The 19,981-nt window shown below is 40.8% G+C and overlaps 1 protein-coding gene across 3 annotated transcripts in view; it reads left to right on the forward strand.

Moving 5' to 3' along the window:
• The first annotated feature begins 289 nt into the window (after positions 1–289).
• lztr1 (leucine zipper like post translational regulator 1) overlaps positions 290–19,981 on the forward strand; it is a 46,419-nt gene continuing 26,727 nt past the window's right edge. For all 3 annotated transcript variants that reach the window (XM_078421165.1, XM_078421163.1, XM_078421166.1), the window contains exons 1-10: positions 290–559; positions 3,838–3,900; positions 5,330–5,386; positions 6,465–6,544; positions 8,470–8,578; positions 9,837–9,920; positions 10,483–10,540; positions 11,747–11,886; positions 12,863–13,064; positions 13,913–13,957. In XM_078421165.1, coding sequence (XP_078277291.1) covers positions 411–559; positions 3,838–3,900; positions 5,330–5,386; positions 6,465–6,544; positions 8,470–8,578; positions 9,837–9,920; positions 10,483–10,540; positions 11,747–11,886; positions 12,863–13,064; positions 13,913–13,957 — 987 coding nt within the window. In that variant the 5' untranslated portion in view covers positions 290–410. The remainder of the gene's footprint in view (positions 560–3,837; positions 3,901–5,329; positions 5,387–6,464; positions 6,545–8,469; positions 8,579–9,836; positions 9,921–10,482; positions 10,541–11,746; positions 11,887–12,862; positions 13,065–13,912; positions 13,958–19,981) is intronic.

Raw genomic sequence — 19,981 nt, forward strand, 5'->3', positions numbered from 1 at the left:
GCCCTCACTAACCACTAACCACTAACACAAACCGCTCCCCGCTCTAATGAACGTTGAATGCCAGTGATCTCGAGCATGTTCTCCCCTCACTGCACGCGACAACGGTTGGTGGAAGAACACTGCCACCTCCGCGTCATTGCGATGCATCATGGGAGGTGTAGTACCTCTCTCTCGCCGTGATCATCCGTCCCGGCCGCCCGCGCTGAGCATGATGGATGCTGTAGTCCGTTTCGTAGAGTTCCTATTGCGTTCCGCTCTGTCGGGCCTCCGTTTCCCGGCGTGCCCTCGGGTCTCGCCGATTCAGACGGCGAGCGGTGGTGGGATCATTGGCGAAGGTCCTGGCCTGGCGTTTCTCCGAAAGGAAGACAGAAGTGGCGGGGACAAAGTTGGTTGCTGTTACCTCTGAGGCCATGGAGGGGAAGTCGAAGGTGGCCCCCAGTGTGGATTTCGACCACAGTTGCTCGGATAGTGTCGAATATTTGACCCTAAATTTCGGGCCTTTTGAGACAGTGCACCGCTGGAGGAGGCTGCCGCCCTGCGATGAGTTTGTGGGAGCCAGGTAACAAGAGGCGATGACACTCTCAATAAGAAGCTTTAATTAATTCAGTCTGGCTTCTTCCATGTCCCCGAGTAATCCTTTTCCTTCCACACAGCCAGACCCCGATTGTCAGTGACAGTGTAGTGATTCCGCAGAGTCACATCCACGAAATCCAGCAATAATTCCTTGTAAGCCTCTTACTTGGGGAAATAGACACACATCTTTAACCTCTTAATACTGTTGTTTACCTAAGGAACAATAGATGAGCATTGATTTTGCATATTATACTACAGACAGGAAATATCACGAAGATTCCATATTTCCTTGAACACAGACAATTCGGCCATTCAAATCAACGCCGACTCAAAAAACGTTATTAATTTTCCCTGGAAGCTATGTCCCACACATTTTCATCAAATCGCCTAAGATTGTACTATTTGCCCACACATAGTGATAGGTTACCTAGTGATAGGTTACATAGTGATAGGTCAATGAACCTACCAGTAACACAGGAAACTGGAGCAGAAGAAACAATTGTGATATGCTAATTCCATACAGGCAACACTGGAGGTTAAGATCAAAACTGCTCAAGCAGTAGCTCTACTCTAGAAATGATAACTTCAGTTATTATCAATATAGTCAAGGAATGCGGTATAAAAGGCAAGAATGATTAAGAATTTCTGATGTATTATGCCAGACGGAGTTGTAGAAGATGATACAATTATGACGCTTAAAATACATTTGGACAATATATGGATGGGAAAGCTTTAGAGGGTCATGAGCCACTGCATGCAAATGGGCTCGCCCACGATGGGAACTTGGGCGGCATTGACAAAGTGAACAGGAAAGTTAATAGGTATCACAAAATACTGGAGTAACTCAGCGGATCAGGCAGTATCTCTGGAGAGAAGGAATGGGTGACGTTTTGGGTCGAGACCCTTCTTCAGACATCTTAGTTAATAGGGATATCTTGGGGATATTCTGCAATGCATAATAAGAGATGCTGGCATTCTTAAAACATATGAAGATAGGTAAATCAGAGGCCTGATTGGGTATATCCATGAATACTGCGGGGAAACAAGAGAAAAAATTGCGTGAGTGTTGGCTGAGATACACACATCATCCTTAGCCATGGGTGAAATGCCAGGCGACTGGACAGTTGCTGATGTGCCTTTATTTCAGAAGGGCTGCTAGGAAATGCATGGATCCAAAAGATTAATAAGCCTGACATATGTGGTAGGTGAGTTGCAGCGGATTCTGAGGGATAAGATGGATGTCCTTTTCAAAAGACGGAGGTTGATTGGGGATAGTCAACTCGGCTTTGTGCATGGAAGATGATTTCCCACAAATTTAATTGAGCTTTTTAAGAAGCAACGAAGAGAGTTGATGAGTTACTGAAAGTAAGCGTGCAGGTACAGCAGGCAGTGAAGAAAGCTGTTATGTTGGCCTTCATAATGAGAGGATTTGAGTACAGGAGCAAAGAAGTCCTTCTGCAGTTGTGTGGGGTCCTGGTGAGACCACATCTGGAGTATTGTGTGCAGTTTTGGTCTCCTAATTTGATGAAGGACGTCCTTGCTATTGAGACAGTGCAGCGTAGGTTCACGAGGTTAATCCCTGGGATGGAGGGACTGTCATATGAGGAAAGATTGGAAAGACTAGGTTTGTATTCACTGGGGTTTAGAAGGGTAAGAGGGGATCTTATAGAGACGTACAGAATTATAAAAGGACTAGACAAGCTCGATGCAGGAAAAATGTTCCCAATGTTGAGGGAGTCCAGAACCAGGGGACACAGTCTAAGAATAAAGGGGAGGCCATTTAAAACTGAGGTGAGAAGAAACTTTTTCACCCAGAGTTGTGAATTTGTGGAATTCTCTGTCACAGAAGGCAGTGGAGGCCAATTCACTGGATGAATTTAAAAGAGAGTCAGATAGAGCTCTAGGGGCGAGTGGAATCAAGGGACAAGGGGAGAAGGCAGGCACAGGTTACTGATTGTAGATGATCAGCCATGATCACAATGAATGGCGGTGCTGGCTCGAAGGACCAAATGGCCTCCTGCACCTATTTTCTATGTTTCTAGGACAGGGCAATAGATGTAGTCTATGCGGACTTCAGCTGCTCTGGTACATCGCATGGAATCCAGGGAGAGTTGACAAATTGGAAATATAATTGGCTTGATGGTAGGAAGCAGATGTCCATGGTGGAAGGTAATTTTTCAGACTGAAGGTCCATGACTCGTGGTCTGTCGGGTCGGTTCTAGGCCCATTGGTTTTTGTCCATATCAACGATTTGGATGAGAAGGTACAAAACATGGACAGTAAGTTTGCAGATGACACTAAAATCGGTGGTATTGTCGATGGTGAAAAAGGCTATCATGAATTACAGCAGGGTTTTCATCAGTGAGTAACTCATCTAAGGAATGCCAAATGGAATTTAACTTAGGTAAGAGTAACTTGGTGCTGTGAACAGTAAGGCTCTAGGGAGTGTTGTCGAACAGAGAGACCTGGGAGTACAAGTATGTCGTTCCCTAAAAGCGGCATCATTGGTTGATGTGGGACGAAAGCTTAGCACACTTGTCATCATTAGTAAGGCCCGAGAGTACAGAAGTTAGGATGTCACCCATCTCTTAAAACTAACTTGTCTTTTCACTTTCCCAGTTCTGACAAGGGTCTTCATCCTAAAATGTTATCTCCCCAAATCCTTTCCACAGTTGCTATCAGACTTGTTGAATGTTCCCAGGATTTTCTGTTTTTATTTCAGATTTTCGTTTTAGAAAAAATGTAAAAGTTAATGTCACAATATTGTAAGAGATGGTAGATAAGTTAGATGTCTGCAAGGATGATGGAGACAGAGCCCTTCAAGTGCCTGGGTGAGCACTGTGGGATACAAGACTACGGACGGAGACCCGGGAATGGCAGAATGATTCCATGTCCAGAAATTTCTGATTTGATGAAACCCTTACCACATATTCATCCATCAATGACCCCTTACAAACCCACCACTGTGTACACATCCTCTCTGTGACGCATTTAATCAAACAAATCGTTTAGATATCCCCCCATAAACATCTCAGTGATTACATCAAACTTTCAATAACCCTAAATTATTCAGTACTTTCTCTCTTCTAGACAAATCTCTCCACAGTATCTCCATACATTACAAGAATGCTATTTCAGTATTTTCAGTCCATCAGAATGATTATCCACGATCCTTAGTTTAACATGTTGAATGAAAAGTGTATCACAACATGTAGATAACAATCTATGAGAGTTGTTATTAATGCATGTAATCTTTCTTTTCAGACGAAGTAAGCATACTGTTGTGGCCTACAAGGATGCAATTTATGTATTTGGAGGAGACAATGGGTATGTACAGCAATGAGCCCATTAAGGAATCTAATTATTTAAAATGTATCTTTACTTAGATAGGATCTGTTGTGCAACAAATTGCACAGGAGCAGCTCTATGACTAAAGCTGATCTTTGTGTGAATCCATGAGAATACAGCACTGTAGATCCACTGAACAGAGCGGTCGGTGTTCAGTGATGTGATAAACTCTGGCTTGTATCTTGATGGGGTTTTGGCAGCAGTTCCTTGCAGTACTACTAATATTTGTTGGCATACATACAGGTAGATTTGGGGAGTTTGGTGTGTCCATAGAAGACCTAATTTTGCTTGTTGAGCTCTACCAGTAATTTCCTGTCCACACTCCACCACTGAAATCCAAAAATGAAAAAAAAATGGAATGCGGGTTTGTTGCAATTCCCCAGAGTTTGCACTTTAGAATCCACTCTCTGATGCTGAAATCTAGTGGCTATGGAGAAGAAATTTAAAGTTAGGCTGGTTACATTTTAGTAACTGTTTGAGTTGTGTGCAATGTTTTTGATTTCTTTGAACAATGTTTTTTATTTGCTTGTTTGGAGTGATAGATTGCAAATTGCTGCCCCCAGCCTTTCCTTCTGTCAGAGCATTTTGCAGGTAGGCTCTGGGCCATTTGTATTGCAGAGCTGTTGGAGGCAGCATGGCTGGACATATGGATTGATAGAAGTTAAGTTGGGGAGGGGAGGGGGAGAGAATGTGATGTTTTGATGGTAGTTCCAACTGGTGATTTGCCTATCATTGCAGAAGACAAAACTTGCAGCATGTCAAATATTCCACATCTAACCAATTTTTAGAATAGATGATTTAAATTAAACATGAAGTGAAGTCAAGTCAAGTCAATTTTATTTGTATAGCACATTTAAAAACAACCCACGTTGACCAAAGTGCTGCACATCTGATTAGGAAAAAAAAAAAGAAACATACAGTGGCAGGCAGCCAAACACAACGGCGCGGCCATCTTGAACAAAATGTGCCTTTCTTTTCTAGATTTAATCAGTTCTCGCATAACAAAGCTGCAATGCAATAAATCTTAATGCATATATGAACAAGTACATCCTTTTGAAACACTTTGCAACTAAACATTAAATGCTGGAGGCACTATATCAGACTTTTTTTTCATAAATGGCCCGTGCACATATTAATCCAGTGGTTTGGAATCTATATCTAGTCATAAAGATAGATCTACATCTTGCTGCAGCGTATTATGTTAGTTTACATGGTGGGGTGCTGAAAATGATACATATTTTGATTATTTTAGTTCAATACCACAGGAGATGCACTAAAATATTAATAACTTGTACACAGCACAAGAGTCAATGAATCCTTTGTATGCACAATGGTATAAAAAGAACAATGCAATGAAAGCAAATTAATCTTACATGTTGAATGATCCACCAATTTTGTTTCTCTGCAGAAAGAACATGTTAAATGACCTGTTAAGATTTGATGTGAAAGACTGCTCTTGGTGCAGGTATGTACAAGGACAATGTACAAGGACAATAACACATTTGAAAAGTTCATATCAGGAATATATATTTTTGTTATATATAATTAGAATAGTTTTAATGGAAAAGCAAACCCCAAGATGCTTTAGATAGGCATTAGAAAACAAATTATAACCCACTACTTGAATGATTCCAATGGGTGATCAATGATGTGATTCCATTAAGTGACAATAGAGAACAAGCATGGCTGAGGGTTCTATTTTGATTGGTGTAGAGCAATTAGAGCAGGCATAAAGGGACAGTGGGATCCATAAATTGAAATAATAGTGATATTCTAGTGTGAAATTGGATCTTTAATAATGTGGAGATAGTGATATTTTTACCAACTGAAATCTGTGTTCAATTTGTTGGCCGTAATTGATCTTAATTGTGCATTGAGTGGAAAAATATATATATTCCCGATGTGAACCTTGATTGACCACTGCTGCAGGTGCTGTAACGCCCTTATCTGACTATTTTGGGGTTTTGGGACTACATTTGGGTCTCCGGTTTCAATGGTTGAATCGTTCAAACTTTCTGCATGGAACTCCAGAAGTTTGATCAGTGTTTTCAAATTTGTTATTTTGTCCATAAATGGTAACCCTACTTCCAGCACAACAGGGTGTCTAAAATTATTCCCTCATTGTGTATAATTTAGGAGATTAGTTCCATACAAATCACTTTAGTTTACAGAAGAGAGCACGGTAGCGCAGCGGTAGAGTTGCTGCTTAACAGCGAATGCAGCGCCGGAGACTCAGGTTCGATCCTGACTACGGGTGCTGTACTGTAAGGAGTTTGTACGTTCTCCCCGTGACCTGCGTGGGTTTTCTCCGAGATCTTCGGTTTCCTCCCACACTCCAAAGACGTACAGGTATGTAGGTTAATTGGCGGGGTAAATGTAAAAATTGTCCCTAGTGGGTGTAGGATAGTGTTAATGTACAGGGATCGCTGGGTGGCACGGACTTGGTGGGCCGAAAAGGCCTGTTTCCGGCTGTATATATATGATATGATATGATATGATATGATGAATACAATGGTAATTTTCCTTTTGGCTTTCCTGATCAGGGCCTTCACAACTGGGACTCCACCTGCACCCAGGTACCATCATTCAGCTGTTGTGTATGGAAGCAGCATGTTTGTGTTTGGTAAGTCATAACGGGCTGAGTTCCAGGAATGCTTTCTTTCATTTATGGATTTCTGCTCTTCTTTATATTCAGTTATAAGAGTATCGGCAACCATTTTAAAGCTTGGGAATGTGGTCAAATGAATGTAATCTTTAAGTCTTTATTTTTCAAATACATTTCCCTTCTTTCATGCCTCACCCTACATTAGAATGTGGGGAGTTCTGAGCAATTACTGGAAAGTAAATAGTATCCATGTTCATTGCATGTTATTCTAGACTTGAAGCACTTATTTCACAATTTCAACTCGTATTGATCTCTTTTCAGAGGGTACATTTATTGAAATCTCTATATTCCCGGAAGCAGACAAAGTCTGGATTTTATGTTGTCATGAACCGTAGAAGAATTGCGTTAATGTAACCCTCCTGCAGTCTTAACCTTATATTGTTTTGTATTCATAGGACCAAAGCAATTAAAGTAAAATCACTATACTGAATCATTTAGTCAAAGTAGGGGTTTGTGATCTGTCTTTTCTTTAATATGTTTTTTAGGTAATTGGGACTGGATTTCTTTCTACAGGCCAAGAATGCAAAATAGCAGCAAATTGAAAATATCAGTGCATTAGAAAAATAAACAGGAATTAATTTCTGTTGAGCATCAATTTTACATGCTTGTAGCTTAAGAGAAGAGATTGATTCAAAGGGAATTTCTGTTTTAATGTCTTATGTACATGGATTAACAGGAGGTCAGTGAAGTCTTGACTTCAATAAACATAGACAATATCATCATATCATATCATATATATACAGCCGGAAACAGGCCTTTTCGGCCCTCCAAGTCCGTGCCGCCCAGTGATCCCCGTACATTAACACTATCCTACACCCACTAGGGACAATTTTTACATTTACCCAGCCAATTAACCTACATACCTGTACGTCTTTGGAGTGTGGGAGGAAACCGAAGATCTCGGAGAAAACCCACGCAGGTCACGTGGAGAACGTACAAACTCCTTACAGTGCAGCACCCGTAGTCAGGATCGAACCTGAGTCTCCGGCGCTGCATTCGCTGTAAAGCAGCAACTACCGCTGCGCTACCGTGCCGCTGTTATAATTGCTAAATGAGGAAAAAATATATAGTCAGCAAAATAAACTCTCTTGCCTCACATGCCAACTTCCTGAAGTAGCAGTTGTTGACAGCAGATCAATTGCTTGTGCAGTTGCATAAATATAATAATGTGAGACAGAGGATGATTCATTGCTTTGCTTGTGGGGAAGCTTACAGATTATTGCTGCTGAGGCTTTCCGTAAATTAACATTAGACCTTGCAAAACCTAGAAATAACCTGCCAAGAAAAATCCAAATTTGCAATATGTTGTTATTATAATGATTACAATAAGTCAAGAGTTTGTAAAATTAAGAAAATCATGTTTTTATAGTGCTTTATGTGATGTCTCAGTCAGTGCTGCATCAGCGCCATAATGATATTGAATAACGTGGGGGAAACCTTAGCCAGGATACCATCGGTGTTCTCTTGCACTATTGTAATTAATACAAGGAAATCCTTAGTGTCAACATGAGAGGGCAGGGAGAAAATACTGTTTGAGGAACTCAGCGAATAAGACAGGGAAATGGACAGACAATGTTTTGGGTCAGGACATCTTCAGGCTGGGAGCGCCTTGGTTTGTGTTTTGTCTGACAATGTAGCACTCCCTCTGCACTAGAAGATCAGTCAAGAAAATATGCTTTTTTTTAGAGTTGGTCTTGGCTCATAACCACTTTACTTATTTGAATTGTATTGAAAATTCAAAAATGTTACATTTAGCAAATCATTAAAGCATAAAATGTAGCCCAGAACAGGAGGTAATATTATGTTGTGGATGGAATTTGCCATGGTTATGAGGCCAACTTTGCTGGTTGATCAGTGAACTCGAGTTATCATGTCTTTTATAGGTGGATATACGGGAGACATTTACTCCAACTCCAACCTGCAGAACAAAAATGATCTGTTCGAGTACAAGTTTGCCACAGGGCAGTGGACAGAATGGAAAGTAGAGGGCAGGTGAGCTTTGTCAATAATTGTGCTTGGTGTTTAATTTGACCAATTTGAAGGGTAATATCTGGCACTATAGGGGTGGATGGCATAGTGACGTTATCTGGCTCCACTTTCCTGTGCCGCAAAAAGTTTTGTTTTGGATAAGCTCTAAAACATCTTTGAAGACTCTGTTCTCAACTATTCAAAATAGATTTCTAAAAGCATTAATTAATATTTTGACAGTCTGTAACATAATGTCAAGTGATGTTACTTCAGCCAAATTTGCTTTCGTAGGGACTTTCATTGGCAAATTGTAAAAAATGTGATTCTGGTGTATAAATTTTAATGATTTTTTCCCATTTCCCAATTGTTCCCCCTGTTGCATGCATGTTTGCTGGCAAACCAATAGCAGAGCCTGACTTGCCCATCCTCTCTCCCAATGTCAAGGCTATTTTATCACAGAGAAGAATAATAAATTGGCCTTGACCGATTAAATCGTTCAATCCATGCCTACAATTAAAGTTGCAGATGACACACTGATGCACAAAGTGTAAATTCAATCCATCTATTTATTTGCCCATTTAATTCTGGATTTTTATCCAATAAATGTGTATTCTATAATAATCATTTATCAGTTCTCGGCAGATATTGCTTTGCATTAAATATGTGGAGCAGACTGGTCATCTTTCCCTATCAGGATACATGGAATTTTAAAACAGAATAAAGCACACCATAAAGAAATAGCCATGTTTATTTTGTTTAGACATTGTTATCGTTTAGGGTTTTTTATTTGATTTCTAATTGTAGAATTGGCATGGAAACTGGCCCTCCAGCCGACTGTGTCCATGCCATACATACGTTATGTTATTCTACGTTATCCCACCTTCTCATCCAGCCCCTACACACCAGGAGAAATTTACCTGCAAACACACATGTCATTGGGATGTGGGAGGGAACTAGAGCCTCCACACAGTAACAAGGAGAGCGTGCAAACTCCACACAGGTAGCACTCGTGGCTGGGATCAAACCCAGGTCTCTGGCCTGTGAGACACCATGCCACACAAAGTAAGGCTTCTTGTAATTGTCTGTGTGACAATAAAGTATCATCATTGTGAGAATCCCAATGTACTCTTTAGTAATTAGTGACTATAAACTATCTGAACTCTTCAACCAGTTAAGTGGTCCACAAACAGAATTTTCGTGTATTCTGTATATTCTGCTGAAGGTTGATGACCATTAATTTAGTACATAAAATTTTCAACTGCAAAATGTATTTGGGCTGCAGGTTGCCAGTCGCAAGGTCAGCTCATGGAGCCACAGTTTACAGCGATAAGCTTTGGATCTTTGCAGGCTATGATGGCAATGCAAGGTAAGGTGAATATTAAATGAAAAATGTTTATTAAAGTGTTAAACTGCAGTCTAATTTGTAATGTTGATCAGAAATTGCAGCCAATTATACAATTACAGCATATGCTTGACAGCTGATAGGTTTAGATGGATTAGACTATTATGCAGGTCCGCAAAAAAAAACACAGTGCTGAAGGAACCCAGTGGGTCAGGCAACATCAGTGGGGGAAATAAACAGATGACGTTTTGGGTCAGGACTTTTCTTCACTTCCTCTCATTATGGACATTCTGTACAGCCTTAATAACATCAAGAGCAGAGCAATCTGAGCAAACCTTGCTCAACCTAGCATATTTTAAGTTTTATGTGCCTCTTAATACTACTTGGATGGTTGACAGTAGGCAGGGTATTAATTAATCACTTTGGATTTATCCTGCATTTTGCAAATGGAATACCTGGGTAGTTTTAACATTGTTAGATGGAACACAATATTCTAACTCTAGAAACCAAATTCTTGATGAGTTCAGAATGATATGGAGATACTATATGTTGATATGGTAGTTAATGGTAATACCTTTTCTTTCAGACTGAATGATATGTGGACCATAGGTCTTCAAGATAGAGAGATGGCATGCTGGGATGAGGTAAGAAGTTGGAAATATAGCAATTAGTTACAATTAAAGCTGCTGTGAAATATTAAAATAAACAAGCCCCATAGATTATTGTTGTTTGATTGATTGAAAGACACAACATAGAAACAAACCTTTCGGCCGATCATCGATCAGCCATTCACACTAATTCTATGTTGTCCCACTTTTGCATCTACTCGCAACACACAAGGGGCAACTTAGAGAGGCCAATTGAACTACAAACTCGCACTTAGAGAGGCCAAAGACTACAAACTCGCACGCCTTTGGGATGTGGGAGTGAGAAGGATGATGGCAAAGTTAACATCGTTGCTGGATAACGACTCCCACCCCATGTAGGACACTGTCACTGCACTGAGTAGCTCCTTCAGTGACAGACTCCTTTACCCCAAGTGCATGAAGGAGCGATATAGGAGGTCCTTCCTGCCCGCTGCTGTGAGACTGCACAACCAGCACTGCTCCCAGCAGACGAGTCAAACAGAAACAGTTAAGGAATACACAGTAAACTGATGACAATTTATCCTTGTCTTTACTTTATTTATAATGAATGATCTCTTGCTATCCACTTTGCTGCTGTAACACTGTAAATTTCCCCGGTGTGGGACGAATAAAGGAATATATATTATTAAACCCGAGCTCTTGGCGGGAACCCGAGCGGTCACAGAGAGAAGGTCCGAACTCCACAGACAGCACCCGAGGTCAGGATCAAACCTGGGTCTCTGGCACTGTCAAACAGCAGCTGTAACCCCAAATGCACCTCATCTAGACTGGACAGTTTTTCTACCTTGAGGGCTATCAATCTTCTACATATCTGCTCTTTTTTAAATTATTTTCAATATCATTGGTAATATCCTTTACTGCAACATTGACTGCAACATCTCCAATTAAGCTGCAATATCTTTCTTTGTTTATTCTGTTGAGTCTATCTTCTGCCCCTTTTAGATTGTTCAGCCTTTAATAGATCGTATCCTATATTTGGAAAACTTTTGGTATTGTATTTATAAAGAAAAGCTCACTTTCTGTTGTACTATATTCGTACTGAATCTTTCATCTCATTCCAGATTTTACGTTCTCCACTGTCCTCGTAGTATTCATTTTAGGCTGCTTCTATCAGCCTTGCATTTGTCTAAGCCATTTGGTTTGGAAAAACACTTCTGTAGGCTGCAATCACAAATAAAATCTGCTGTGTCTGTTTTGTTTTAGATTGAGCAGAGTGGAGAGATCCCACCGTCATGTTGTAACTTCCCTGTGGCTGTCTGCAAGGACAAGATGTTTGTTTTCTCAGGACAGAGTGGAGCAAAGATCACCAATAATCTTTTTCAGTTTGAATTCATGGAAAAAGTGTACGTGCTCAGTCGTTATTCTTTCTAATTGCTGTTATCCTTAATAAACTAGTGTGATTCTTCTTTGAGTGCCAGAGGTCCTGAGGAAAGGAAACTCTGCTCAGGAAAGATGTGATTTAGGGATTTGGAGAAGGAACTGTTGTTTTCTTATCAAATGTTGATGCAAAGCCCCCCTGACTTACTCAGCAAGTGTTCAGTGATGATGGTCACTTGGGAGTTATAAAAATGTCTTTATAGAGGTAATTCTGTTCAGAGGAAATTGCTGATAACTTAATGTTATTATATGATCATTTCGGAATAAAGAGTCCATTTCTTGAAGGTAGACACAAAATGCTGGAGTAATTCAGCGAGACAGGCAGCATCTCTGGAGAGAAGGAATGGGTGACGTTTCGGGTCGAGACCCATTTCTTGATCGGAGTTCTTTGCCCACTTACAATTGAATTGATATTTGTACCAGTCTATGTATTTTATCCTCGTCTAGAATATCTGTGCTCAGACTACCATTGCAAAAGCTGCCTGTACAACTGCAGACAAGATATTTTCCAGTATTTGTATATAGTTTCACCATAGTTTCCACTGTTATATTAAATTTATTTTCATTTCATTTTTTTAATCAATTCTGTTTCTCCCCTCTAAAAAATGGTGTTCATTATAAGATGACATCGTACAGGTTCTCTGAGCAATTTTCATTTGTTGAAGTACAATTTAAGTTATTAACAATGTCAGAATGTATACAACCAGACAGGAGTCTCATGATCTTCGGATCATATTTCTGTGATTCTGGGAGTGGAACAAGCTTTGTTCCACCGTTGTGCCATGCTTTTACCCTGGCTATTCTATTTTAAGTAATCCCTATCCAGCCATAAATAAAAACGACTTTCATTTGAGGTTGTCCCTTGGTGATAAACCTGTTTTAAATTCATTTTTTATTTCAGTTATCACAAATAATTTAAATTTGTTTTGCATTCTTGTGTAGTTGGACAAGGATTCCCACTGAACACTTGCTCCGAGGCTCTCCGCCTCCACCTCAAAGACGGTACGGCCACACCATGGTAGCATTTGATCGACATCTCTATGTGTTTGGTGGTGCTGCAGACAATACCTTGCCGAATGAGTTACACTGTTATGATGTGGACTCTCAGATATGGGAGGTCATTCAGCCCAGCCCAGATAGTGTGGTGAGTTGAGTCCTGTATTCTACTGAGCTTAAATGTAGAAGAAATTTTATAATTTTCATAGCATTCTGAAAAATATTGACATAACTTGATTTCATTGGATTTTTAAAGTTGTTTTCAGCAAACTACAAGTATCTCAAGCAATTTTGAGCTGGAAATGTCACTCCTTGAAAGTTCTGATTAATTCCGATTTCTTCGCAGTAGTTTGAATGAAATATCACCTTTCTGGTTCTCACTGGTTAGCACACAACAAAAGCTTTTCACTGTAACTCGATACACGTGACAATAAACTACACTAAACTAAACCTTTCATGCTCAGTTCTTTTCCGCTTGATATTAGCTGTTTTTATTTTGAAAGCATGTTGACTTCCAAAACGTACAGAAGGGAGCATGAATGAGTGTGCTGTACCATTGTCTTTAAGGACTAGACCAAGTGGATCCGTTGGGCCCAAAACTCTCCTGCATTGGGGCAGCACCCTCTCCTCCCCACTCCCCCATCACCCCCCTCCCTCTCTCCCTTCCCTTTCCACCCACGAAAAGACAGTGTTCTTTTCATCAGATAAAGATTAATGTATGCAAAATGTCTTTTCCCTTTAAAAATCTTGGCTGATCAATGTGTCTCCAACACAGTTTCTTGTTGAAATTTATTTTGGGGCAATTAACATGTAGTCCATGTCGAAAGCACAATTAATCCATGTCAGTGTTTATTATCCTTGCATGTCTCCTGTTTTATTTACCTGTATTATATTTTATCCAATAAACTGCAGAATCTCATGCCACTATTAGGTGCCATCATATTCTCAGTGTTTGAATCTCACCTTTATGTATATTTTACTGTCTTCAAACTATAGGGGAGCAACTTGTACACAGAGGAAATTTATGATCCTGATTTCATGGTAAGTTGTTTAAGCTTCTAATACAACATTTCATTATGTGTAAAATTTGCATTTGTGAACTTCACTCAGTTTCCAAGGAAATCAATACAATTTGAACATGTCAGATCAAACATGGAGGAGAATTATTGTATGCTACCAGTTTGCAAAATGAGGAAGATTTGTGTTTTAGGAACCACTCCCACGGTTTCAGAAAGTTTGTTTATTCACTTAAGGTGCAAGTATTTTCATCCTTTCACCAAGTATTTCCTCTGGAAGAGGAAGAGCATCTATCATCTGTAACCAGCATAAAAGCCTTTGTTTTAGGTTGCCACTCTAATTAACAATGGACCTTTCCTTGTATGTACAGAGACCGAGATCTTGCAAATGTGTTTATTTTGGCCTTGTATCGGGCCCACCCTGTGCAGTTACAACACAGAATACTTCAAAACTTGTGGTTTAAAGTTCCGATTTCTTCCACTTATTTTATTGCTGACCCAAGTCATTTTGTGTGATTTTTTAATGTCTTAACCAGTGACTTAATTGATTTTATAAACTTGCAGTGTTTAATAGCGTGCAAATTGGAAAAAGGAAATTTAAGTGCATATGAATGGCACAGGGTACAATGGATAATAGATAACATGTGAAGTTATATTCTGCCCCTGAGGCCAAAATGTGTTTTGCTGCCTGATATTTGCCTGTGTATTTTTTAAACCACATCTTTTTTACTAAGTTAAATAAACCTCTATCAGAAATGTTGCTGGGGAATTAGTCACGTAAATGTTAGCTCAAAAGGGAAGACCAAAATGGAACATTGAAGTCTTGTAATTCTTGTTTTTAAAAACCACCAATGAGTGTAAGTGAAACTGCAGGCAAAATATTTTCCAGTATCTATATTACATTCCAAAATGTGTAATGTGATAAAATATTTGGAAAATCCCAGGTAATTTCAAACCATTTGATCTTCTGCTTCTCCAAATAAATGTGGATATAACTGTCAAAAGCTGCAAATCTAGATATGTTGCATATATTTCAAAACAATGGTATTTTCAGAATTAAATAGTTAATGTAAAACCAGGAAGAATCAAACTTGGAAGTTTTTTTTTTTAGCTAATCATACTCTTCATGTGCGGCACGGTAGCGCAGCGGTAGAGTTGCTGCTTTACAGCGAATGCAGCGCCGGAGACTCAGGTTCGATCCTGACTACGGGTGCTGCACTGTAAGGAGTTTGTATGTTCTCCCCGTGACCTGCGTGGGTTTTCTCCGAGATCTTCGGTTTCCTCCCACACTCCAAAGACGTACAGGTATGTAGGTTAATTGGCTGGGTAAATGTTAAAATTGTCCCTAAAATTGTAACTAGTGGGTGTAGGATAGTGTTAATGTACGGGGATCACTGGGCGGCACGGACTTGGAGGGCCGAAAAGGCCTGTTTCCGGCTGTATATATATGATATGATATGATATGTAGCACATTTGAGGTGAATCATTAAATGTGACTGCCAAAGGCAACAGATGATAATGGGTTTTATTAAACTTTCACTCAAAATGTCAAGGCTCAGCTAACTGCTTTAAGACTATCTGAGAATGATAATGCTAAAGCAATATGATTTATTCAGATTTGATTTTTGTTTTAGCACACTAGACCCTAATTTGGCAAGATCTTAGCGCATGGTCTGAGCTATTTTCAACAATGATTTCTTGTCTATGACCTTTTATAAAACGAGGGCAAGATTAATGAATGTGTTACTAATTGCTCTTCTCTGATCTACACACAAGCACAACTGTGTTTTAAATCTAACTTGAACTTTAGCTCTGGACCTTGCAACTGTTGCAACTAATGCAAATCCTTTACATTAATATACATGGTCGGGTCCCCATTTTTAACCTGAGCAGCCGTCTCTGAGAGTTTCCTTTTCAGTCATTTAAAAGGAAGAGCCAAATGGAAAAACTTCATAGAAAAAACATAGGGCAATATCTACTTTTATTTAGTTGTTTGCTCAAAATATCCCTGGTTTGTTGCCAGAATTCATTCACTCAGTCTCAAAGGGTCAGGTGGGGATGGAGCCTCAGATCCTTCTTGAGGTCTCATTCGGTTCGTGGCCTCTTGTCACTTGGCTCTGGCAAAAAATGTCAGCTGGATTACTGAATGGTAGTGTCCATGTTTAAATGAGTTTTTCGTTTAGTTTAGAGATACAGCATGGAAAGAGACCCTTCGGCCTACTGTCCATGCTGCCCAACTAGTTCCATGTTAAACCAGTTTTGCACCCTACACATTAGGGGCAATTTACAGAAGCCAATTACTACAATGGTTTGAAATTACCTGGGATTTTCCAATTACTACAAACCTGCACGTCTTGGGAATGTGGGAAGAAACTGGAACATCCGGAGGTAGCACATGCGGTCACAGGGAAAACGCAAAAACTCCATACAGACAGCATTTATAGTTAGGATTGAGCCCGTGTCTCTGGTACTGTAAGGCAGCAACTCTACCATTGTGCCATCATAATCTACATCTCTCTTAGAGGCTTCCCAGCTCAGTAAATGATAGACAGTTTAACAAATCCAACTAACTCCAGACCAGAAATGAGTGTAATCCCATAGCAGATGGACAATTGGTCAGATAGGTTTTGTATGCTAAATAGTGAATTCCTGACTTTGATGATGCATGGTTTTCCGGAAGATGGTGATCCTGTCAGGGATACAACTGCATTGGTGCAGTGTAATAATTATTGATTGTCTGATACCTTTGTATCCACTATGTGAAAGAAAATCAGTGCAATATAATTTGCTCCCCAGACTGAGATACTTTATTACACTATTCCATGGAGACTTCAAGGACAAAAACAATTCAAGACTCATTGCTTCTACTTTATCTTCCAATATAGTTGAAGTCTATTCAGTTGTTGTGATGAGTTGGAAGCCAGCAGGACTTTTCCTAAGATTAGGATACCTTTGCCAAAAGAAAGTAAACTAGATTAGGACATAATCATTCTCCAGTGTTCTGAACTGTTTCCTTACCTCTGCCTCAAACCTGCCATGTTTATTGGAAATGAATAGCTTATGTTATTGACTGTCATTTAAGACCATCTGTTCTCCTTTGTTTTGATTAAATTCCAGGTTGTAATCCATGTTGGATTAGTGACTACAGAGTATTTCTTATGTTTCCTCGCAACATTGGAGGAGGATGTTTGGCCTATTGAGTTGATGGTGGCTCTTAAAACCATCTTGTTTTCACCTTCGTTTCTCCTTAATCTAATTATTTGTCAGTGGGTTACAATTTTTAATAACATTTGAGAATTTATTTATTGAATAAATTATTCGTAATGAGCACCCCTTCATCTGAAGCATGTTGGCACTATCTAGTGGCAGAAAAGTAACACTGCGTTTTTATTATCACAAGAGTCAAGATTGTTTAATTGTCATATGCACCGGGAGCAGAACAATTGCATTCTTGTTGCAGCTTTACCGGCACATGAACGCAACTATAAAACAAATAAATATACAATAAACAATAAAATAATTTATCTGTTATACTAGATAACCATCTCATAGTAAATAGTGCAACCTTGTACAAAGTCCTTTGTAGTTCAGAGCTGAGGTAAAGTTGTGGTCAGGGTTATGCAATATGGTTCAAGAATGTACATGGACTTCAGTAAGGTGTTCAACAAGGTTCCGCATGGTATGCTACTCTGGAAGTTTAGATCGCGTGGGATCCAAGGAGAGATAGCTGAATGGATAGCAAATTGGCTTCATGGAAGGAAGTAGAGGGTGATGGTGGAAGGTTGCTTCTCAGACAGGGGGCCTGTGACTAGTGGTGTGCCTCAGGGTTTGATGCTGGGCCCCTTTACTGTTTGTCATCTTCATCTACATCAATGATTTGGATGAGTACATACAGGGCAAGATAAGCAAGTTTGCTGATGATACAAAAGTTATTGGTTTTGCAGATAGTGAAGATGGTTGTGAAAGATTGCAGCAGGATCTGGATCGATTGGCCAGGTGGGCAGAGGAATGGTTGATGGTATTTAATACAAAAAAGTGTGAGGTGTTGCATTTTGGGATGTCGAACAAGGTCAGGACCAACACAGTAAATGGTAGGCCTCTGGGTAGTGTTGTAGAACAGAGGGATCTAGGAGTACAGATGCATGATTCCTTGAAGGTCGAGTCGCAGGTAGATAAGGTGGTCAAAAAGGCTTTTGGCACTTTGGCCTTTATCACAGAGTATTGAGTATAGAAGTTGGAAGGTCATGTTGCAGTGGTATAAGACGTTGTTGTGACTGCATTTAGAATCTTGTGTTCAGTTCTGGGCACCATGTTATAGGAAAGATATTGTCAAGCTTGAAGGGTTCAGAAAAGATTTACGAGGATGTTGCCAGGACTAGAAGGTGTCAGCAATCGGGAGAGGTTGAGTAATAATAATAATAATAATATATTTATTTTATATAGCGCCTTAACACATGCACAAAGCGCTTTACAAATACAATTAACATAGAAACAAACAGACAAACAGACAAACTATCCTGACGGAAAAGCGGCGAATAATCAACGCCAGCATCCTCTCACGTCAGGGTCCGGCAGTAGACATTAAAGAACACAAGACACACAGATACAATTTTTTACACAAAACAGCCATCACAGTGATTGCTCTAGGCATACCCTCACTGTGATGGAAGGCAAAGTCTTATCTCCTCCTCGTTCTTCTCCCGTGGCGCCACGAGGCGATCGAGGCTCCCAACCCCTTGAAGCCCCCACCGGGCGATGGAAAGTCCCAGGGTCGAGCCGAGCAGGCCGATGAAAGTTCTGAGCCCCCACCGGGCGATGGAAAATGCCGCGGCCGAGCCACGCAGGGCGATGAGAGTCCTGAGCCCCCACCGGGCGATGTAAAGTGCTGCGGCCGAGCCACGCAGGGTGATGAAGGGCCTGCGGGCGGGTTGATCGTGCCTCGTGCTTCGGGGCGGTCGAAGCTGCTGCGGCTGGAGCTCCCAAAAGCCGGTCGCCAGCCAGGGACCTGCGAACTCCAGATGTTGCGGTCTGCAGGGCCCACGGCCGAAGCCTCCGAGATGGTAAGTCCAGGCCCTGCGACCGGAGTCTTCGAGGTCGATCCCAGCTGGAGGCCGCCGACTCCACGATGTTAGGCCGTAGCGCGAACGGAGATACGACACGGTAAAGGTCGCATCTCCGTTGAGGAGGAGATTTTAAAAAAGGTTTCCCCCAACCCCCCCACCACCCCCCTACATACACAGAATTAAAAATAAAACAAAACGTACATTTAACATCAACATTGACTAAAAAACACAAAAAAAAACGGAGAGACTGCCGGTGAGCCGCAGCTGCAGAACACAAGTAGGCTTGGTCTCTATTCCATGGAGCACAGGAGGATGAGGGGTGATCTTATAGAGGTGTACAAAATATTGAGAGGAATAGATCGGGTAGATGCACAGAGTCTCTTGCCCAGAGTAGGGGAATCGAGGCCCAGAGGACATTATGTTCAAAGTGAAGGGGAAAAGATTTAATAGGAATCCGAGAGGTAACTTTTTCACATCAAGGGTTGTGGGCGTATGGAACAAGCTGCCAGAGGAGGTAGTTGAGGCTGGGACTATCCCATCATTTAAGAAACACTTAAACAGGTACATGGATAGGACAAGTTTGGAGGTATATGGACCAAGCGCAGGCAAGTGGGACTAGTGTAGCTGAGACATTGTTGGCCGGTGTGGGCGAGTTGGGCCGAAGGGCCTGTTTCCACACTGTATCACTCTATGACTATGATTCTATGACTCGAAGAGTGTGATGGCTGATGGGAGCTGTTCTTGAATTGGAGATAATGACCTTGGGCTCCTACCACTTCCCCGATGGTAGTAGCGAGATGAGAGCGTGGCCAGGCTGTGGTTGATGATATTAGCTGCCTGCTTGGGGCAGTCGATCCATTCAATGGTAGGGAGGTCAATAGTCATAATAGACCAGGTATTGTCCACCACTTTCTCAGCCTACTTTGTTGATGTGTGTTGGAATTACTAAACCAGGTAAAATGCAACGAATCAGTGTGTTCTCCACC

This window comes from Rhinoraja longicauda, chromosome 25 (genome assembly GCF_053455715.1).
Source record: "Rhinoraja longicauda isolate Sanriku21f chromosome 25, sRhiLon1.1, whole genome shotgun sequence".
NCBI classification, from domain to species: domain Eukaryota; kingdom Metazoa; phylum Chordata; class Chondrichthyes; order Rajiformes; family Arhynchobatidae; genus Rhinoraja; species Rhinoraja longicauda.